At 38.8% G+C, this 24039-nt stretch overlaps 1 protein-coding gene across 7 annotated transcripts in view; it reads left to right on the top strand.

Annotated features, from left to right (window-relative positions):
• The window catches only part of NPAS3 (neuronal PAS domain protein 3), a 612196-nt gene that overhangs the window by 82374 nt on the left and 505783 nt on the right, over window positions 1–24039 (top strand). For 4 of the 7 annotated variants that reach the window (XM_071809391.1, XM_065840021.2, XM_065840018.2 and 1 more), the window contains exon 2: window positions 2522–2611. The exons of the other annotated variants lie outside the window; for them this stretch is intronic. In XM_071809391.1, the coding sequence (XP_071665492.1) occupies window positions 2522–2611 (90 nt within the window). The remainder of the gene's footprint in view (window positions 1–2521; window positions 2612–24039) is intronic. 7 annotated transcript variants of the gene reach the window in all.

Raw genomic sequence — 24039 nt, forward strand, 5'->3', positions numbered from 1 at the left:
TTATGCATTTTTGAAGGACTCTTAATATAACATGCTCTCAGTGGCTCCCTTTCATCCAATGAGTACAGATTTTTTTTTTTTTTTTTAAAGTATCCTTGTTTTAACAGGAAGAGTTACCATGTGCTTACTTTAGAACAGTGGTTATCAAGGAGCCTGTGGTAATCTTTGGAGCTGTGGGGCATGTATGTTTGAATCTCTTCTGGCTGAGATGCCAGAGAGCCTAGTTCTCCTGTCTTTTCTGAAGCCTTGTAAAACCTGACATCTCTTCTAGTCTTGTTTCAAGGAGCAGGAAGTGGGAGGGCAGGAGGGAGTCATAAGGTGTGGGTCAGCCAATGGGACAGTGCACTGAAGATTTTGAGACTTGAATTTGCTTTGGCGTGGGCACTTCTGGGTGATCCAGACTGAAGTATATGTGTATCCTGGCACAAACAACACAGAAGAAACTCTCTTGTTATAGACTTTTTTTTTTTTCGTAACTTGCATGGTTCCCTAGAATCATAGAATGTCCTGAGTTGGAAGGGACCCACAAGAATCATCCAGTCCAGCTCCTGCCCCTACATAGGACAGCTCCACAGTTCACACCATGTGTCTGAAGGCATTGTCCACTCTCTCTTCCTGAATATTGTCAGACTTGCAGCCATGACTCCCTTACTGGGGAACCTGTTCCAGCACTCTACCACCCCCTAGATGAAGAACCTTTTCCTAATGCCCAACCTAAACCTCCCCTGGCACATCTTCCTGCCATTCCCTTGGGTTCTGTCATTGAGAAGAGATCAGTGCCTGCCCTTCCTCCTCCCCTTGTGCGGAAGATGTAGCAGCAATGAGGTCTCCCCTCAGTCTCCCCTTCTCCAGGCTGGACAAACTCAGTGATTTCAGCTGCTCCTCATACAGCTTCCTCTCCAAACCCTTTACCAAATTCATGGCTGTCTTCTGGGCACTCTCTAGTAGCTTTAATATCTTTTTTTATCCTGTGGCGCCCAGAACTGCGCACAGTGCTCCAGGTGAGGCCACACCAGTGCAGAGTAGAGCACTATCTACCCTGCAGGTAATACTTGTGTTGCAAATCCTATTTTAACATACTTGGCTCTCATCATACACTATATGGTGCTTAGGCATGTAACTTAAAGGCACTGGATATCACAATAAATTAAGTCTCTCTGGCGATGCCTTAATCAGTGAATTCAGGAGTATCCCAGGACTTGGGGGTGTTTGGTCCTGCCATCATGAGGTACCTGTCTCCTCCCTCCTCCATGTGGGTTCCCATGGGCCAAAACCAGCGCTGAAGCAGATGCTCAGACCAGGTTTTCAATTTAAATGAGCAAGGGACCATGGTTGTTGAGACATGAAAATGTGTGTGCTTGCCACTCTGTATAGGTGCAGTCTAGGAGGAAGGCCCTCAGTTTCCACAGTACATAACTTTCCATTTCTTGTAAAGCTTGTTGCTTGATAATGATACTATATTTTTTCTCAAATCTCCACTCTTAAATTACTGTTGACACAAATATGTGATTTTTAAAACACAAGACTAGCTTAGAGCTATATAGATGTTATAATGTAAAAAACAATGTAATAAAAAATACTATATTGAGAAGAATATTTATTTTTAAAAAATTCATAACCTAAAATTCTACATTTGAAAAATGTAAAAGTTCTCAAATAATTTGTACTTACTCTAGTGTACTACCATTATATTAAAGGAAAAAATATATTAATTTGTGGAAGATACAAAAGCATGTCAAATGTGTTTTTATTCCAGAGAAGGCGGTGGGCGGGGGGGAAGAAAATTGGTGGGTACTGTTTTGTGTGCAATTCCGAAGTATATTTTAAAAACAACATTGAATTTTTATAGCCAAATTATATTTTCTGCTAACAGGGAGTTGGGGAGGGATGAATACTAGAATGATTGACAAATCTTTTAGGGCCTGATTTTACAAGATGCTGCGCACCTCCTGATTGCTGCCAATCACTTTCATTTTCTTTCAGTTGATCTGAGAACATATGGCATTATTCAGATGGTGCTGAGCGCCTTCAATCACAGTCCTTATAATGCCACAACATCCTTATTCTGTGCAAATGTGAGAATCGCTGTTGACGTTTTAAATTGGAGGGTTATATGGTCTTTGTCTGGACAAACTCCCAACTGATGTAAATGGATGTTCTGCCTGTGGAAGGATTGCAACAGTAAACAATAAATAATCAATTTTATAGGCACTATTGTATATGCACAAACTATGTGAACTATCAGTTTGGTTCATTAAATTCTTTACCTCTTCCACTTTTATTTGATGGGGAAAAAAAATACTGTTCTTGTGGAGAACTGAAGTTTAGTTTACTCTCAGTGCAAATTTTGAAAAGTGAAAATTCTGGATGTTATGTGCACAAGGCAGTTGATTTAAAGAGATCAGAAAGGTGTTTAATTTAAAAATTTAAAAAATCAATTTCAACATACTGATTTGTCCTGCATTACAGTTACCTGTAGAGAACCTCTAGTCATGTCTATCTGTTTTTGATGCCTCTACAGAATAACTGTCCAGCATCCTCTGCCCAACCAATCAGAATGTAGGAAAATCTACCGATATGACGGAATCTACTGTGAATCTACCTACCAGAAGTATGTTGAAATCTGTGTGAGTCTTGCCTCTAGCTCGTGCATTTAGTGCTCGTGCTCTCCCGCTATTCAGAAATTACACGTGTTGAAACCGTACACTTCTACTTGTGTGCAAAACCTCTAGAGCAGGGACAGAAATATGTTGTTTAATTTTTTGGGATTGTGCTCTAAAAGCTAAAAAGCAAATGAACCCCCCTATGACTTTACTAAATCTCTTAGATATGTTTCTGTACAGTGCAATAAACAAGAATGTATACACTAGAAAATCTAGGCAAAATGTATTGCACAGGTGCTTCACATCTTAGGGATTTGAAAGGTGTGTTATGTATAAATTAGCTGTCACTTTTTTTCAGACGTGTAATGGAATGATGAGTTGTAATTTGCATAATCCTTTAAGAAGTCAAATTATACTGTCATGTAGCAGACTTAACATGCTAGCTAGGATTTCATAGCTTTGCAGCTAATTAGCATGTACCTTACAGGACAGTTAAATTGAAGTTGAGTCCTCTTGCTTTGCAGTCATTTGCCTTTGTCCATGGCCCTAACAGTGCCTGCTTTTGTGCATAACTCCAGACCGTTTCTGGTGTTTCTGACAAAAGTGCTATTGCTGTGGACAGGCAAATGAAACATGCTTGACTTCTGTTGTTTTTGCAATCAGTGATGTTTCTATTTTACTGTAGTAATGATTTAATAATCTATTTTTGCATAGAATTTCGAAGTATACATTTGACAGATGTCTTGTAGATAATTTTGCATGAATATATTGTAAATGCATTATGAATTTTCTGTTATTTCACTGGATTCTGCAACTGCTTTTTATTACTTAGTATTTAGTTCTCACAACATCTCTATTCTTGTTTTGTATCCCAGTGTTATCGTTTTCCTCTTATGTATAACAGTTTTCATTTTCCAAAACCCCTTTAACTTGTAAAGATCACTTGTACCCTGCATTGCAACAACATGTTTCTCTGGCAAGGCAGTCATACTCATTATAATGTTTTAGGTCATTCTCCTATCCCCTCTTTCTATTCCATAACCTGCTGCTTGTTTCTTGAATCTTTTCTTTTAGCAATGAGTACAACCATATCAGGAAAAGCTGTTAATTCAATGTAAATGAAGAGAGACTATCTTTTTGGTTTATGGAAGTCAGAGGAAAAGAAAAATCTAGATGTATCAATATACTTACAGCATCAGTGTAACTTGGTGACCCAAAATGAAAATCTGCCCTTTTGTGTGGCTCTTTTGTGAATGGCTACTTTTGGTGTGAGATATGACTTATTCATGATTTTACACTGACTTAAAAATATTTCTTGCACTTCTTGAATTTATATCATTTTGTTTCTATCTCTCCAAATAATGGTAGTGTCCAGGGTAACTAAAGCAGTCTAGATCTAGCATGGTTTTAAATGTCACCATCGAACTTAACTTCAGTGTTTTACTTTTTTTTGTAACACTAGTTTAGTAATCGTTAAAATGTATTCATTTGTTTAAATGTATGAAGCAGATTTGTTGTGCACTATTTATACCAGATTTTACGACAACTTCAAGATTTTGAAACTTTCTGGAAATAAGAAAACTTGGCACAGTTTGTCATGAGTGTTAAATACAGTGATGGCTTCACTCTGAATGCTGCAAAATATTTGATTACAATTTTGAAAATTCAGTAGGATTTATACTCAGTGTAGTTAAAAACAACTAGCTATGCTGACCACAATATGGCATAGTAGATGTTCGCTTACAAATAGGTATACAATTTCAAATAAAAGGGAAAATCAAAAAATTGGAGTGGTGATGAAAGTGTTGGTTTTGACATCTGTTTTGTCACACTGGAATGTGAATTTTGAAGTATTATACCCCAGTTTACCTCACTTGTAGAAAAACACCATGGATTATTTTGGAAAACTAACTGCTAGGTCGTCCTCCAGAAAATATGGAAAGCTTTTTGATTAATGAAATTTTTTCTTGGTTACTTCTTCCATGCTATTTGACTTCTCTGAGGTATTCTTCCCAACTGATGTTTTTGGTACTTTTTCCTGCAGTAATTTTTTTCCAATGATATAACAACAGGTTACTGAAAACTTCTCACTAATCAGGAGAAAAAAAAATCAAGCTTTTCTCATGACACTTTTAAAGTTTATACTTCAGTGCTACGAGACACGTGAATGTTTGGTACTAGATGTTCATATGCATATCTTATGCAGGCTCAGTCTCTCCTTGATTAGAGAATGGATGTAAAAAGGCTGCTAGTGGTCAACAGAAAGGGCTGCGTGACCCTCCTTTTTCCTGTAGGATAATTTCTGGGCTGGACACAAAACAGTGAACTACTTATTCTGAGAATTAAAGGAATCTTAAGGACTGGCCGTACAGAGTAGGAGAGGACAGAAAATAGTGGATTTGGGAGCTTGATTGTTTTTCCTCCAGTCTATTTTAAAATTAAAAGAAGTATTATGCAGAGAGCCTACTCTGGATTTATGCTTAACCATGTAACTACTGAAGGTATTTTGCGTAAAGCTACTTAGTAGTTGAAATTGAGATATTCTGATCCTTTTTGTAAAAATTTGAAAAGATCACGCCATGACCTCCTAATCCAAAAATACTTCTCAGAAAACATGTGGGGAAATAACCTCTTTAGTCAAATCTTAGTGCTAATACATATGAGAAATGAGAATTTGTAAGAGTTCTTAAAAGTGTAGATCAGTAAATACATTATAGTACTATTAAAAGAAACAATTGCAAAAAGCTTTGCAACACAAATTCCTGAGGAGCTGGACTAATGATTACATTAGCTAATGTATATAAAATAGACAAAATAATAAATATTTTAGTACAAATTCCTCTAGTCTATTTATGATCCTCTTGCAATTGAGTCTTATAGCTGCTGCTAGATATCCTGCTTGGAACAGAGTGGAACACACAGTTTTTAAAAGCTGTTGGCAAAAAAACAGATTTTTTTTTTTTTTTCTCTCGTTGTCCACCACCATGGTTGAACAGGTAAATATGCTTTTTTAAAAAGCTCTACAGTAATCTTGAAAATAATTACAAATTGTTTCTGTGTTTACTAGCAGTAGAGACTTAACACACCAAGCATTCTTAAAAGATTTTACCATTCTGTTTTTTTAAGTAGATAACATATCTTGAGCTATGGAAGTTAAACTAGCGGCCTGTCAGTTATGGGCCTGGAATTCAGCTGTCCATCAGCTCCTGAATATTTCCCCTTTTATCTTCTGGTTCCCACAGCTGTAGCCAGGAACATCCAGGCTCTTCTTTTGAGATGCCAAAGAAAATTGACAACACAAAGAAGTATTTTCTCCTTCATTTCTAGCAACTTCATGCTGTCAGGGTTTTCTGTCTTGCCCAGCGTGAAAATCCTTTCTTCTGCTTGCTCAGACACCTAGGATTTGCACTCTTGTTCACCTTTGTGGAGTGTCAAACAATGAACCAAGCCTGGGTAGATGATCTCCAGATATAGTCCAAGAGGAGCACAGCTCTCTGCCCATGCTCTGGTTTTATTTGTTGCTAATCACAAGAAGTCAAGAATAGGGGTTTTTTTGCTTCTCTGCAGAGAGTCTCTGGCATGTACAAGTATAGGATACCTCAGGGTTTTTTTTTTTTTTGTTCTCAGCCTGGAAGTTATTCCATTCACAAAGTGGCCCTTCAGAGTATCACTAGGTCATGAGGGGAAATTCTCAGTTTCGTGCCTGGATCCTATGTGCATTATCATAGAATTATTTAAGTTAGAAAGATTTAAGATCATAGAGTTCAAACATTAACGTAACACTGCGAAGTCAACAACTAGACCATGTCTTCAAGTGCCACATCTACACAGTTTTTGAACACCTCTAGGGATGATGACTCAACCACTTCCCTGAGCAGCCTGTTCTAATGATTGACAACCTTTCCTGTGATTAAATTTTTCCTAATATCCAATCTAAACCTCATCTGGTACAACTTGAGGCCATTTCTTCTCATTCTATTGCTTGTCACTTTGGAGAAGAGACTGACACCCACCTCACTACAAACTTCTTTCAGATAGTTATAGAGAGCAATAAGGTCTTTTCTCCAGGCTAAATAGCCCCAGTTCCCTTAGCTGCTTCTCATCAGACTTGTGCTCCAGACTCTCCACCAGCTTTGTTGCCCTTCTCTGAACTCTCTCCAGCACCTCAATGTTGTTCTTGTAGTGAGAGGCCCAAAACAACACAGCATTCAAGGTGCAGCCTCACCAGTGTTGAGTACAGGAGGCTGATTACTTCTCTAGTCCTGCTGGCCACACTATTCCTGATACAATCCAGGATGCTGTTGGCCTTTTTGGCCACCTGGAGACACTGCTGGCTAATATTCAGCCAGCTGTCAATCAACAGCCCCAGATCATTTTCAGCCAACTAGCTTTCGAGCCACTCTTCCCTGAGCCTAGTAGCACTGCCTGGGGTGCAGGACCTGGCACTTGACCTTCTTGAACCTCACACAATTGGCCTCAGCCCATTGAACCAGCCAGTCCAGATCCCTCTGTTGAGCCTTCCTACCCTCCAGCAGATCAACAGTCACACTCAGCCTGGTGTTGTCTGCAGACTTACTGAGGGTGTGCTCAGTCCCTCATCCAGATAATTGATAAAGAGATGAAACGGAACTGGCCCCAGTACTGAGCCCTGGGGAACACCACTTGTGACCGGCCACCAACTGGATTTAACTCCATTCACCACAAGTCTTTAGGCCTGGCCATCCAGACAGTTTTTTACCCAGTGAAGGGTATGCCTGTCCAAGCCATGAGCTGCCAGTTTCTCCAGGAGAATGCTGTAGCAAAGTGTCAAAGGCTTTACTGAAGTCCAGGTAGACTACATCCACAGCCTCTCCCGTATCCATTAAGTGGGTCACATTGTCACAGAAGATCAGGCTAATCAGGCAGGACCTGCCTTTCATAAACCCATACTGACTGGGCCTGATCACCTGGTTGTCCGCTATGTGCCATATCATGGCACTCAAGATGATCTGCTCTGTAATCTTCCCTGACACTGAGGATAGACTGATAAGCCTGTAATTCCCTGGATCCTCCATCCTTCTTGTAGATGGGTGTCATGTTTGCCAATTTCCAGTCAACTGTGACCTCCTAAGTTAGCCAGAACTGCTGATAAATGATTGAAACTGGCTTGGTAAGCACCTCCGCTAGCTCTCTCAGACTGCTTGGGTAGATCTCATTCAGCCTCATAGACTTGAGTGTCTCAGTGGTGTAGCAGGTCGCTAACCATTTCCCCTTGGATAACTTCGCCTTCATTCGGTTCTCTGTCCTTGTCTTCTGACACAGGGGGGCTGTGTACCTGGAGCACAACTGTTCTTAATGTTAAAGACTGACACAAGGAACGTGTTTAGTACCTCAGCCTTTTGCTCATCCTGAGTCACTATGCTTCTTCCCTCATTCAATAAAGGATGGAGATTCTCTTTAGTCCTTCTTTTGTTGCTAATGTATTTATGAACATTATTGTCTCTTATGGCAGCAGCTAGATTAAGTTATAGTTGGGCTTTGGCCCTTCTAATTTTCTCCTTGCATAATGCTGTCACAACCTCATAGCCCTTCTGAGTTGCCTGCCACGTCTTCCAAGGTCATAAACTCTTTTTTCCTGGGGTCTAGCCAAAGCTGTCTGTTCAACCAGGCTGGTCTTCCTGCCAGCTTGTCTTTCAGCACATGGAGACAGACTGCTCCTAAGCCTTTAAGATTTGATTTTTGAAGAATGCCTAGCTTTCCTGGACCCCTTCACCCTTCAAGGCTGCCTCCCAAGGGAGTCTGTCAACCAGACTCCTAAATAGAACAAAGCCTGCCCAATGGAAGTCCGAGGTAGCAGTTGTGCGAACGAGCTTCCTTACTTTTCTGAGAATAGAAAACTCTGTCACTTTGTGATCACTGTGCCCAGGATAGGCTCCAACCATCACATCACCCACAAGTCCTCTTCTGTTGACAAACAACAGGTCCAGCGGGGGCTCATCGTGAGCCTGTAAAGGCTCAAAACATCCAAACTTAACAGACAAAAGTAATCTCCTCTAAGACTATGTGTTGACTCAAAACCATAAATATTTGTACAACTGAGAAAAGGAGGCACAAGGCTTAACAATTCCTGTCAGCCTTTAAGGTTTAAATTAAGATTTATTGCTCAAATGGATAAAACAAAAACAGAATTGCTTTTTATGCCGAAGAAATCTTGTGCCCTGGTAAGCAACACAAACAAGAATATAGATGTTTTAATGGTTCAAATAGCTCTCACAGGGTTTCTAGTGATGGCATTTGATCAGTAGAGAACAGGGGAAGATGAAGGATTTCTCTGGGTTGTTGAAGTAGTCTTCAGTGCTCATCACCACCTTAATGTGGACCAAGCAGTAAAAGACCTGCAGAGGAGGAGCTAATAGTTCCAAATGGAGATTTCCACCTTCGTGAAGGTGGGTTAAATGCCCCTCTGGGCTCCTCTGCAGCTGGGCCTGCTGGTTCAGGTCAGTATGGCCATTTAAGCAGCACAGAGAATGGCTGAGATGCTGTTAGCTTTTTCCATCTCTTTGTTTCTTACTGGTGGTGTTGCACATAAATTTACTTAAAAAGACATAAGACTTTTCAGACTACTTGTATATCCTGACTCATCTGATAGCATATAACTGAGGAAAAGATACAGTAGTCCGAAACAATTACTTTGGCTGCAGGAAAAACACGTAACCTGTTGGACAACAGGGCTGTCATTCATGCTAATGCTATAGGGTACATGAGCTTTTTTCTAACAATGAGTTAGTATCCCATGTTTAGGGGTTAATCTAAGAAATAGCATATTGAAGAAGCTACTAGTTTGATCTGCTCTGATAAAACAGGAAAGAGAGGCCTCTGTCTTCTTGCACAGTGGGTCTTTCTTTGGGTTCCCTCACTTCACATCTTGATTTTTCTCCTTGCAATGTGAATTTAATAAGTGTAGTTGAAGAAGATTCTTTGCATCTCCTCTTCATAAATTTGATGTCTTTTTAGAAAATACTGAAAGCTAATAAACTAATTCATTCTCTATCAGTAAATGGCAGAAAAGCCATTACTAGGGCAAGTAACATATCTTTTGATATAAATCATTTGATTCCTACAGCCTTAGTGAGAGGCTACCTGGCAAAACTTTACCCCTGTTACAGCTTCCTATGTCTGCTCTCACCTTTGTGTAGCTTTGAGCGTACCTGCAGGTTCTCTGTGCTGAGCTGTTCTAGATGTCTTTTGCAGGTAGAAAAAGAAAAAAAGAAAAAAAGAACTTTTTGACCAAATTTAAAACACATCCAAAAGTGAGCCAACATCTCCTTACATGTAACATATGAGAGTGGGCTTTCTCTGGGTAAGAAACGAGATTAGCTGTGACACATTAAAATGATTAATGAGCACTGGCCAGCATTAAGTTGAACAGCTGATCACAGAATCACAGAATGTTAGGGATTAGAAGAGACCTCGAAAGATCATCCTTGGCTGATTGGAGCATTTGGGACAACAGCACTCAAAAGATAATTTTTCAATAACAGAAATGATCATATTTCTATTATGACACAGATGTTGTACTGGCTTTAAAATTCTACTTTGAGTTTAATGGAATGTAGTCTGAATAGAGAATAGGTGCGATACATACATGTTAACCTGAAAATTTTCTTCCACTGAGTAATGGAGGGCGATGTTTAGATTTACAAAATCTATTCCGTTTATAGTTCAATACAAATTTTGAAGATTCACTTAATCCTTCCAGTATCTAATTGTAATGTCTATTCTGAGCTAAATCCTGAAGTGAATTTGGTATTGGTCAATTGACCAATTAGGCAATTACCTTTTGATGTCTTGCACACAGTCCATATTAAACTGGCTGGATCTTCATGCCCCTTAACCACATCCTTTCAGTAGGATATTATTTACAGTCTGCTAATTTGCTGTTAAGACAGGTTTTTTTATATTCTACAGAAATTGTTTTTGCATTTCATTTCAGAGATGAAGGGTTCTTTTTGTTTTGTGTCATTCCCCTCCTCTCTCGTTCTCCTCCCCCCTCGTTGTGTTACTGGTTTCAGAAATTGAGAGATCAATTCAAATTATCTGTGACTGAGCTACCCTGTGTATTCAGCAAGGTTTCACTTTTCCCATGCTCTTTCAGTAACTCGCTGCTTTGCACAAAAACAGAAGCATTAATGCTAAGTGTATCTGAAATATTACTTGAAGAAGCAGTGAGCAAGATAACAAGTTTGTGTGGCTTAATAACAGTTTATATGATCCTTTTGCAACTTGCGGGAAGGGAAGGAGGAGGAAAGGGAAATAATTATCCCCAAATATAAGGAATTAGGCAAATATTAATACTTGCCCTAAAGCTCACGTAAGTTGGAGCAACAAAACCGTCCTGGAACATTTTAGGTATGCTTTTGAAATGTAGAGTTCCAATTCTCCACCATCTTTTGATTTAAAAGAACGATATAAGATAGTAACACTATCTTGCAACTTCTGGTTCTTTTAAAAGGCAGATGCTGATTATAAGAACATCAGGTGAAAGAAAATCCTGCCTCTCTTTAGATGAACTGTGCTTATTGTTAAAGTATTGTTACCTTGTTTTTAGTCTGGAGTTTTCTAACTTTTATGTTGCAGAGACGTACCAAAACCAGTATTAAGAAGGTAAAAAGTCCTTTAATATTCATGATAATCCACAGTTCTTCCCCTCCATTTACATATTCATAGGTGGTAACCCAGTGATTGTTCATCCTCCTCTTTGACACAGGATTCTCATTCTTAGTATGGCAAGTTTTCCAGAATTTGAATGCTTTTTGTAGATTTCAATTAAGTCTTTCTAGTTCGAATGCTAGTATAGTCTGTTAGTTGTTCCTGTGGTAGTGCTCAGGGATCACAGATGTAAACCAGAACCTTGTCATTACGTGCTGTTTGAAATGGAGAGATTCTCTGTCTCAACATTGGGAGTGATTTTTGTAATCCTTTCCTATTACTATTCCGTGTTTACTTCCTTGTACGCCAAAGGATCTTTTTTGCTGCTCTAGCCAGGGCATTGCACTGTAGGCTAATATTAATATGATTATCCACCATCATCAGTATGCCTCTTCCTAGGTTATTATATTGTCTTTGTTTGGAATTTGTGCTCTTAGTTACTAGACAGACAGCTTTGTGCTCAGCTGTGTTAAAACATGTCTTATTCAGGTGAGCCCAGACTGCCATGCAATCTGTGGAACTGACAACTCCCTGGTATTTACCATTTTATTATCTTTTGTGTCATCTGCAAATTTTACTGGGAAAGATTTTATGTTTTCTTTCACATCATTGATTTATTCTCCTGCACAGGTATTCTGTAGGGAATAAAGGGCTCTAGGAGTTTTTTCCCTGCACGGAGTACTTGGGGTAGACTTAATCCATATTTCAGAGCTGCTGGTGATAATGGCTGGGAGCAACTTAGGGCTGCCGGCACTGATGAGTTGCAACCAAACAGGGGCAGTGAGTCATGAGCATTCTTGGAGCAGTATGAGATGGATGCAGCCTTTCTCTAAAGTAATGTGAGGCTTGTTTTGCATAGTGATGCTGTTAAAATACGGAACACAATTCTCCCTTGAAAATGTGTGTGTCTGTAGTGATGGCTACTAGTGAATTATCTTTTTTTTTTTTTTTTTTAAAAAAAAAGCTGTTTCTGGAAACAAAGCTGGGTTATTTGCAAATGGTTAGCAAATTTAATGTATGTGTTAATCCCAGAAGAAGAGCAAAGAAGTGGATTTTGGAATCCCTGAAATCTTTCATAGCAATTTTCTTATTAAATGAATTAGTTTAAATTTCATTTCCAAGTGATGCTTTTATTTAGAACTAAATCTACTTTTCAAATTACTAGAAGATAAAGTAATGAAATCATACAGCATAATGTTTTATTGAAAAATAAGTTCAGAGTTCACCAGAAATGAAGCTTTTGGACAACATTTTGTCCCTCATTTTTCCTACACCTTCCAAAAGGGTTTCTCTAAGCAAACCTCAAAATTGTGCTTTGAAGGTGGTGTGTGTTGTTTTGGGGGGGCTGTGTGTGTGTGTGTTTGTCTTTTTTTTCTTTTTTTTCCTTGGCTACTTAGCAGACCTGTGTGGCACTGTACATTGCTTAAGTTGTTTAGCAATCTATTAATTCTCCCACCTGGCCATAAGGCTTCATGATACAATAGTGACACAACTCACGTTCCACATCCAGATGCAACAATATCACTAAACGTCTGACCTATGACAAAACAGTTGACCCTCTGCTAAAATTCCTCTATTGCTAACAGTATCTGTAGTCAATTTAAAGTATTTATACTGATTTACATTCTCTTTCAGACAAATACTGCTTCAGTTAAAACATGCAAAAATTTAGCAAAGTCCATGTCACCTCAAACTGGTATACAGAAAACACAACTTGCATTACATTTTGTGAAATTTTTTTGGACAACATTTTTTTGAGATGTTTATGATCTTAAAGTTCCATGTTCACATACACATTTGTGCATACACATTTAAAAAGAAAAAAAGTATGATAACTTTAGGGAAAAAGGCAACGGAAGCATAGAGCATACCTCTGCTGGAGTGCTATGGGAAGGTGGCAATTTTTCATTTGTCTTTTTAAGGTATAAAAAATCCTGTGTTATTAAAAATAAAAAATACCTCAATACCGTATGAACCAAAGATTATATAATTAGGCTTTCCACTCACTTTCTGGTTAATAGGGAATAAATTTCTCATAAATACAAAACAAAAAATCTGATCAACAATAAGGAAAGACAAAGTCTGTCACACTTCAGGTCTTCAGTTTTCTACTCATTGAGCAACCAGAGATTCATGAAAGTAGATACCTTTGCCCGCTATGCTTGCATTGAACTTTGTCTCACAGTTTCATAAGTGATGCTGGGTTTGTGCCATTGCAGACTGTGACACAAAGGAGTTTAAGATGTTATATCATGTACTATTTAATGAGGCTGCACTATTTAGAGGATGTGTACTGGGAATAATTTGTGTGTAAAGTCTTTCCAGCTGTGTCTATATAAAAGGTGAAATTCCCCTACCTCCACACAAAAGTCAGTTAAATGGACTGTAGGGAACGGAGCAGCAGTTGAATGAATTAATTTTGTGTAGCTGTCCATAGTTGGCTGTGATGCTGCTGTGTGCTTCCTCTGCAGTTGACTTGCAGCCAGGGCCCATAACACATCTTTGTGGAGTTCTTGAGCTGCTGAATTTCTATGAATTGATCAATTATCAACTTGCCTAGAAGTGTTCTGTATAGTTTTCCAGCCCTTTCTAGTGACTCATTTGCATGCCTAGGGCAGTAGGTCCGTAAGCCTCGTGACTGCGGTGGACTTTGCTACCTGTTATTATTACCTTTGCTACCTCTAAGATAGCAGGCTATCCTAGCATTAAGAGAAGGAACATTGGCGCTGTCCCCTTCTTCTGCATATCCTCTCACATAAGCTACTGTATGTGCTCCTTCATGTGGCCGGGGAGAGGGGCTATTGTGCATTTCCCTTTCCCCAGTGGAAAACCTGCCATTTCGGAGGGTACTCTCTGCTGGTGATTCTTAGTCATGCCTATACAGACAGTTCAGGCAAAGAGAGACAGCACGAAGATTGTCAATCTGTAAAAGGGCTTGTGTAACCAGTTGCACTGCAGGGTGCTGTGAGTTTGACAGCCTGTTAGTCCCAGGGCTGTCTGGAAGTACCCCAGGGCTGCAGACACTCCCTGCACTGGGCTATAGACCAGGCAGTCCATCACCTGTATGGTCAGTGACCAATACTGATCAATGCATTGATCATCACTGTGCTTTGGTGTAGCATGTACTGTTGCATTGTCTAGCAGTATTTTCTTTACCTTGAGAATGCTGCTGCATACTACATTTTGAGCTGGCTGTTTTATTAAAAAAGACATTCATACTTTGCTAGCTTGGCAAGTTGAATTGAGTGGGTTTTGTTATTCAGTAGGGACAGAAAATGATCAAAATATTTTGGGTGAAATACTGAGTTAAGATTAAGAGCAGAATACAAGCCAAGTCTATAGTATACTTTGGTGTAGCTTGGTCAATTAGACATATTTAAATAGTGTAGTATCCCACTTGGAGAAAGCTGCATCAGCAGAAACCTCTATAGCAGATACTATTTTGCTTGCGAAACTGTTCTTTTACTGATATTACTTGTTTTGCTAATAAGTGGTGAATTTCCTGTATGAGTCCAAAGCAGATCTTTGCTGATATAGCTGATTACATGCTTACTGCTTTTCCACAGGAGTGTACCAAGATTGCTCTATTGGTGAAATGCTTCTAATGCAGACCTCATCTGATTTTAGTCATTCACTTTTCTTGATTTCAAAGCTCAACAAAATAAGAGTCTTATTGTAGCATTTGAAGGGACGTTAGTTGTTCCATGACTCTGTATTGAATAATCGTAGGGATAAAAAGACTCGAGCTGCACTGCATTTAAAAATCAATCCTACTTTTCATAATATAATGAAGTTTTTTTTCATTTGAGGTATTCTTGTTGTAGACTTGAATTAAGGGTGAGAAACTTAATCTTCCAAGTTACTTCACATATTTCACTTTTGGTCTTTGTGGAATCCTGCTGATGGTGTGATTTGCCTGATTGTCACAGTGCTATCCCTACTAAATCTCTCATAGTTGAGCTCCTTTGCCCTGAAATCAAATGATGTAAACAAAAACTCTCCAAAAGTATTCTGAGCTTTTTTCATCCCCTCAAAAATGTCTCAACCAGAACCAAAGTGAAAGGCCTGGTGGTCATAACTGGGTCAGGCATAATGCCTGAGATCTTATGACGAGGAGAGCATTTTACAGTTTCATAGCAGGTGGCCTTCTTGCTTCCAGGGGTAGCAACAAGCTTTTAGAATTGCTGCATTGCTGCTTGCTTACTGGTGATGGTTGTACTGCATGTTGTACTTAGCATGAGAGGCAGTTCTGATTTGTATCACCTTGGGGAGCATCAGGCATGCATCAATGGTAACTGTCTCATTGAAATTGCTAGAAAAGGTCAAGAGTCATCTGTAAAAGAGGACGAGTGAATGGCTGTGAAGTTCACAGCTCATAGATTCGTATCTTACGGGAGCATGGTACTGTGCAACAGGCAAAATCTGTGAAGTTTACTGAGCAGGTTAACTTCATTAGATAGGGTTTTCCCGTTTTTGATGTTGCCTTACTGTTATCTCACCTCCTCCCTAAGTGTACTTTGAAGTTATAGATGAGTCTTTTGTGAGATGTCAAAGGAAGAGCAAATCAACTGCTTCAGGCCTAGGTTATCTCTTGGAGGTTAAACTGAAATCTAATTATTGACATTGTCACTAGATGGAATGAAATATGTTCCAGAATGTAAAGAACTACATTAACTTTTCTGACTATTGTACAGTCCAAGTTTTTAAATTTTTCTTGGATAGATACTTGGATGCATTCATGGACCACTGCCTGTTTCACCAGAATAAAAGTAGTCCAAGTGATGAACTATTCATCCTTCCCCCTAGTTTACACCAGATAGCCTCTATTTTAATTTGAAAACCAGAAACAGATCTTCTCCCTTAATTTGAGGGAGACTCTGTTCTTAGTCTTTTAAGAATTCATAAGAAAGGTGAATAAATGTCATGTTTCACAGATATTCAGATTATTTTTATATGGGAATTGGCTGACCCTTCAATGTCCTGGCTTTTATTAAGACAAGTGCCCTCTTCCTCAGCAAAGGTGGAGTCTTCCTCCTTTGAGCTTCCAGGCTTGCAGAGCCTCCTCACCTGGGTGCTTTTTAAAGAATAATTAGCACTGGCCATACAGCTCTTGCAAGCATCTAAGTACAAGGACTTGGTAGCATGGCAGCAATATTCTCATGGCTGCAAGGGAGAGGAGGTTTCTTGTTTGTATTCTGTTTTGGGCGGTGTGTGTGTGTGTGTGGTGGTGTTGTTGTGTGGTTTTTTTTGTTTGTTTGTTTGGGGTTTGTTTGTTTATTTGTTTTTCCTCCCCTAAACTTGCTACTGCAGAATACCTCCTGTGCATGGTCTCACTCCTTGCTGCTTATGAACATTCTAAAGCCGTGTGCTGTTGGGATGTTTGCAATAAGTTGGAATGCAGCAGAAAATACTAGTCAAAGTCAGGCTCTGCAGTGGGGTAGGAGGGCTTTACAAGGGCTCCTCTGCTCTAGGAGTTGCTACTCTGTGTGTTCCAAGTGTGTTTACTCTAAAGGCATGATATAAGGTTTATCTGTTTATAGATACATATTTAATAATAGGTGATTTGGTGAAATACATTCAAATTCATTTTGGTATGTAGCTTCTTCTAGATTAACATTTGTATACTGTTTTAACTTTGTCCATGTGCTTGTCTAAGACTAGTTTGTAAATCTCAAATAAGTGTTCCTGTTTGTACCCACAACACCGTATTTGTAGCTTTGCAGGCTGCCTTGCTTTGGCTGTTACATGTAGATATTTTTGATTGACATATAACTAAATTCAGCTTGGATGACCAAATCCAATGTATGCAAATATTAGCCCTCTATTGTGTTTAAGTAAAATTTTACATCTGCATTAGAATGAAAAGCATAGTTTGAGTTGATACAGGCATTGCATATTGCATAAAGGTAGCAAGATGACCTCAGGAACAGAAAATTATTATATTTTATGCCAAATGCAGTAGTGACTATAAACAGGAAATTACTGTGGTTTTTTTTTTCCTCCCTCCCCTTCATGCTTATGTTGTGATACTGAAATTCTCCCCACCACTAACCCATATTCCTATTTATTCATTGCTATCCCTGTAGCTTCCTCTGTCACTGCTTGTGCTCCCCATTCCTTAACCTCCTGCCCTAGAAAGATGGGTACACTCATTATGGTAGACACATCAGCACTGTGTAGAGCTGTTGGGAGCACTTGGGTAGGTAGAGCAGTGCCTGATACCGGTTTTAATGTGCCCATCACTTCCAACGATGTTTCTCCTGGCTCAAGGCTTGTGTTTGGGAGACGACAGTGTGCCTTCCAGATGGCACTGCAAAGAGCGTCTGCCAGGGAAAAACAGGTAAGGGTAATGAAGCAGGGAGGTAATCGGGGAACCGTACTACATAATTTGATTATGGTCTCAGATGCAAAGGACTCAAAAAATACTACTTAAAACATAAATACTGTTGTTACGATGTTTATTATATGGTAGTAAACAATCCACTCAATAAACATATGAAAATTTAGGTCAGAGCTGTAATTTACCACACTGGTGAGGAAAAATGTTGTGGTAGAATTCATGCTATTGCATACACATTTCTTTTTTTTCTTTTTGCATGTGGCTTTTTTAATAGCGTATTTGAAAGCAGATTTAAATATGAAAATCGTGCTTTTTTTTACCCTCGTTTTATTCAGATGATAAATCTTGATTTGTATATGAAAAAGAGAATTTTCTAAACATGCTCTACTATGTGATACCATTTTTTATAAGTATGCAGTGCGTGGTTTTTTTCTCTGAGCCTTTTTCTTTTTTTAAGTCCCTTGCCCATGTCCCCACCTTCTTTTAAGAACTGTTAAGAAAAAAATCTGCATACCTTGAATAATTTTTTGAGTAATTTAAAGCCTTCCATGTCCTTAAAACCCAACAAACTGCTTTCTGGCTCACCAATATTTCTTAAAAAGAAAAAGTGATTTTACCAAAACTCTATGTTCTTCCAAAGCACCGATCCTACTTCTGGTTTTCAGTTCCTGCCAGAATAATCAGGTGGCTTTTTTCAGAAATTATTTTTCCAGATCTTCATAGGAAGATTGGATTTAGTGTGAATTAAAGATAAGATCTACCTTCCTTGAGATACATGGGTCTTTATTACATAGTAGCTGATTTTTCCTTGAACTATTTTAATTGCCGTAAGACTGGTCTCTCATTTGTCTTGTGCCTTGCATAGTCACTAACTCCTGGGTGCATAAAATCCTATCTAATTGGAACAGTAGCATTTTATATCTCATACAGACTCTCTTAGGTGTATGTCACAATACAGTGCAAAATAAGTCTATATAAAACATCTGTAGCATATGGATCAAAGAATATTTGTGAAGGAAGTTCTTTTTTTGTAATTTTGAAATTCAGTGTAACTACCTAGTTATTTAGGATTATTACCCTGTGGATGTGTGGCTCATATGGAGGGGTTGGATCACTGTGTAACTCTACTCCAAGTAGCTAATTACGTCTGCAAATAGGTATGAGTTTGGTTGTTACACTGGTGGGCATATATTTATTCAGGGATGCACAAACACATACAACAGGAAAGTTAAACCATTCCCATTTGAGTCAGAGCGTGCCTATAGAAAGAGTGCTCAGAGGAGTAGAAAGAAGAGCACACATTAACTGAAAGTACTTAAAACTGTGGAGCCTGAGACACTCAATCACTGGCTTGGGAGTGATGGATGGATAACATGCTTACTGAGACAAATGAAACCTGTGCAAGGTGTAGGGGCAGGGTTCCTGGTCAGGTGAAAGTCATCTGAAGCAGAAGAGATGTGGCTGGAGAGAGCAGCCTGGGCAGAGGCTGACTGCTGTGGTGCTGAGGGGGGAGAGGCAGGTGTGAAGGGGAGAGCCCTGTGATCCTCAGAGGGTACTGCTCAAAGCCAAAACAATTCTCAGGAGTGATGGAGAAGCTGGAAGGCCATGTTGTCTATCACTTTGTTTGCTAGCACAAGTAAAGGGTACTTGTTTTTGGAACCAGTGGAAAAATCTGTGTATCTCTTACTTCAACTTTTACATGAAGGGGTGAGCTCAAAAACCCCAGGGTGAGAGCACTTTGCTTTTGCTCCCATTGACTGGAGAACAAGGCTGGTATTGTCTTGCAGGAATAAAGTAGGCTGTCATGGAGGAGGAACCAGGAAAGCCCATGCCTAGTCATAGTGCCAGGGAAATCACAAAAGCTGGTGATACTGCCTTCTCAGACTAGAGGAGGCTTAAGAGCTCACGGATGTAGTAAAACCCAAACACAACAGCTACATGAGAGAGAAGGAGCCTTCCATGGCTGCTGCGCTGTTATGCATCAGAGGGAAGATCTGTCATGTGCCAGCTTACTGTTCAGATTTAACGGTTCTCTCGGATAAGGTGCATGTGTGCTGACTGCAGTTGTAATATTTCTGGAAACTAAAACAAGGCCTTAGAGTTCCAGATCCATCTAGAAAATGCATATGGAGAGATTTTAACCACTCCGTGTAAGTAGCCAATTGCATTGTCAGTTTCAGAGTCGAGCAGGACATGCTAGAGGAACACTTAGAACACCTCAGTGCCCCGTTCATGATCACAAGTGAAACACTGTTTTGTGGCTTCTCTGGGTTTCGGGGATTTTTGCTGTGGGGTTTTTCAAGGTTATTTGGGTGAAGAAAGATTTCCTCAGTGTGTAGTACATTTTTATTTTTATTTTTTTTTCCCCTGGACAGTAAAAATGTAGGCCTTTGGCAAAAATGTTCAAATCTGACACAAGGCTAACACATTATTTGTCAGATTTTAAAACTAAGCTTACTTATGTTTACTGCTGGCTATTTTTTTGGTTAAACATATCAGGATTTTGGTAACACTCCATTGTCTGGTTAGGGTCTATAATGAAATAATGATCTTTGAAAGCAGAATATTTTATCAATGCAAATATTGGAAACTTGGAGACACAAAGACAAGGAAAAAAGCTTATTGCGACTTCAAAACTGGGATCCCAGTTACTCCAGTACACTGAAAGATATAGAGAGTTTTTAGATGTAGAAGGTGGACTTGCTTCTGTTCAGTTGAAATATTTTGAGAAAGCAGAATGGAATCTTAAGCTTTTTTCTGTTTCTATTTATTTTGTGTTTCTAGACTTTCACTTTAATGTCATGCCTCTTATTGCATCATTAGTGTTCTTTTATTCTTTCATCTCAGAAATGTGTCCTGAATGTGCTTTTATCTCTCCTTATTATTGCTTGTAAGCCTTATACTACTTCACCAGTGTGACATAGTTAATGCTCTTTCCCTTGCTTAAGCCTACCGCAGTCTCTCTGGCCCTGCTGTCAATCACCAGCTGGATGCCGAGACAAATTTTTTATAGCAGCTTCTGTCAGTAAAGAGAAAATATTTTTAAAAATACAGTCTAAAAGCTGAATGTCAGCCCGCTGAGTGGCCTGGTTAAACAGGAGACTTGACTCTGCCAAGTTTTTGTTGTTTAGTTTTTTTCTTAATTTAAAAAGAAAAGTGGTTTGGGGTCTAGCCCAAATAATAAAACAAGACTTTCTTGGCAAGGACTCATAACTGACTAGCTTACTAAAATTATTAAGCATCTCCAAGATTGTTTCTGTCTCCACCTTTCTGGTCCCTGTAACATTGAAGTTTTCAGTCTGCTCTGGGTGTCACACAGAGGAGTAGCAAAGAATCTATAAGCCCTAGTAGCTCTGTCAGATCCTCTGTTGTCCTCTGTTCCGTTTTCTTTTTCAGCAGAAGCTAAATGACTTCTGAGGTTCAAAATCTGAAAAGCTGCAATACTCTGTGCATGAAGTATTCCAAAAGAGATTCCGTACATCCTGAACAATCACACTTTGCTTTCATGATCAGGGCAAAACACACTCAAAAGATTTAGATAAGCAAGAAGCTGCCTACTCTTTTAAAAATCCACTTTGAAAAAGGATGGTGGAAGCACATGTAAATCTTGTATTAGAAAGCTGCAAACGCGCTCTTGAGAAGTTGCATTGGTCTCTTGAGTCGGAGAATGTTGCTGTCCTGCAGATATATTGTTGGAAGCTGCATTGAGAAGTGCAGCCTACTTGTTAGTTGCTAAATAGAGATTAGAATCGTCTACTAGGCTATTTTATGGTGCTTGTTAACAATATTTACCCTCCTAAATTGATTCAGTATAATCCTTGCTATGGCTTTACCGCGTTTCTGGAAGACATATAGATAATGTGGTACTTACAGGAAGTCTTGCATGTCACTGAAAACCTGCTATATTTCCTTAGTTGAATTGTGTGGCAGGATTATATTAACATAGATTTTGGAATATTTGAGCTCCCATAGGGTATGGTGTGTGGTTGATATGACATGACTTGCCTTCAACAGTTGTTCTAACAAGATATCCTTCATATAAAATATACCAGGCTGAAAGGCATAACTGAGTGAGTTGAGTAAGAAACACTGTTGGCAATATTCTTCACTTTCATCTTTATCTGATTAATTCAAGGCTGAATGTTACAGAGAAAGTACTTTTAGTCTAGCATAGTATTTGGTATGTTTATTTTAAAAACAAAACAAAAACCCCCACCCCTGCAAAAAAAGAGTTTAATATGATTTAGTACAAGATCATTTTTAATAAGTTGTTAAACTCATTGCAAATGTATGTGCATTTACTCTAGTTGAAACCCATACTGCTTAAAATATCTTCTCACTTCTAAAAACTGCTTTAATAATAGATTAATTACCACTTCTGTAGTACTTGACATATTTAACACACAAGATAATTTACAGTTCCTAATATTTTAAACTATGTATTAAAAAGACTAGCATTAGTGAACAGAAAATACACTGTATGTGAATATAGCATTAAATGCCAAGCGTATAATTTACATGTAGCTTGGTCTTTAATTTATTAGAAATAGATATACTTTAATATCTTGATAATACTACTGATGTAATTTGAATTACTATTAAAACTTTTTGAAATTCCTGCTGATGTTTTATTATTTTTATTATTACCATGCAGAGACTTTATATCTAATAATACCGATAATTAAATTTTGGTTTGTACAAATAATTATTTTCAGATTTTATGGCAAAATACTATACTGTTTTATCCTTGTATAAGGCTTTTTGTATTGACTGAAAAATACTCAGCCGAATTAACATCTGAAAACTCACATCTCTATGTACTTGCCTCAAAAGGCTTTGACTGACCGTGAACTTGAGAACAGATTTCAGATATAGATGGATTTTTACTGTCTCTTCGTGCTGCAGGGAAAACCTTGCTACATGAGGATACTAAATGGCTTGAGGGTCTGGTAATGGGATGTGGAGACCTTCACCTTAGGTCACTAGTTTGAATGTAGCCCAGGTGGGTGGAAACTAAAACCCATTATCATCTGATGGCTCCTGAATGGCCTGTGTGAAATGAGTTGGTGGTCCCAGTCAGCTTCCTAGTAGAAAGATGCTGATATTGCTGAATCATCATCACAGTTCTCACAGATTGGGACCCTTACTGGAACTCTTTGCAAAAAAAAAAAAAAATCAGTGGCTGGGGTTTGGCACTGAATTGTCCTCTGAACCTCAAATGGTTCACGCAGGACAGGAAAGAAGCATAATTATGTAACAAAATAGAGAAACCACAGGCACTTGTTAGACCAGGTGTGGCTTGTAAATACACTTCCAGAACTGTTTTGCTATGTTTGGCTCCCACTATCATTGCTTACAAGGTAATCCAGAGAACTGCTACATGCTCCTTACATGTAAGTGAAAGGTCTGGGAAACAAACAGAGAACTTTTTACATTAGTTAAGACAAAGGCTGGAGAGGCTATAATCCTGGTGGAATTTTCCTAGTTGACTCTCAAACTAGCTGGTTGAATCCCCTGACTTCTCTGTTTGTAATTTTGCTACCAGTCTCCACTTGGTTTAGTGATCATGGTACTAGAGAAGGAGATCCCTTTGTCCTTAGAGTCTTCTGGAGAGCCAGCCTGTGGGATTTCTGGTCCCCATTACTACCACAACCCCCCAACCGAAAACTAATTCATACTTTCTATACATGGGCCAAGAGGCTGCATCACTACTGAGAGAGACCATGTTCCCATCAGGTTACGGGTACCTCCAGTCGTCATCTGGGCATTACATGAGATGATATTTCATCCTATCAGAGTCAGAGGAGCAGGGCGGCTGTGGTATTTCACTAGTTATACTGAAATCCACTTTACTTCTTGCAATTTTTGTTGCCTCTTGATTATGGCAGGATGGTGCTGGTGTTTCAGCATCAGTCATGTGCCTCAGACTTGGGCTGGGTTCTCATACACACTGGTGCTCAGGTGGAATTACTTTAGAAGAGAGACAGAAGCATATGTCATGTTTCTCACAAATTTCAAGCAAATATTTATTTCTCCATTATGATACAGTAGCCCCTTCCTACATAAGTTGAACAGTGAATTAACTAATATTAAGATGCTGGGCAACTTTCCACTGGATATGTTAACTTTTGTGTTTCTAAGGGTTTATAGTTGGTATCCCAAGAGCCTATATCACTTAGCATATTCTGGATGCATTCTTCCTAACAAACAAATCAGATGCATAATATTAGGCTGCATGAGTACCCCCACTTCCTCAAATATTCAGTGTGAATTTATGGATATTCAGTTATTTGACTTTTCTCTAGGATAGAAATGCATGCTTCTTTGCAGTGATCATTGTTTACAAAATTGCTGAAGGATTTTTTCTTGAGGATAGTTAACAAAATAAGTTCTAAATTGAGTATATGT

The sequence above is a fragment of the Patagioenas fasciata genome, chromosome 5 (assembly GCF_037038585.1).
Source record: "Patagioenas fasciata isolate bPatFas1 chromosome 5, bPatFas1.hap1, whole genome shotgun sequence".
Classification (NCBI taxonomy): domain Eukaryota; kingdom Metazoa; phylum Chordata; class Aves; order Columbiformes; family Columbidae; genus Patagioenas; species Patagioenas fasciata.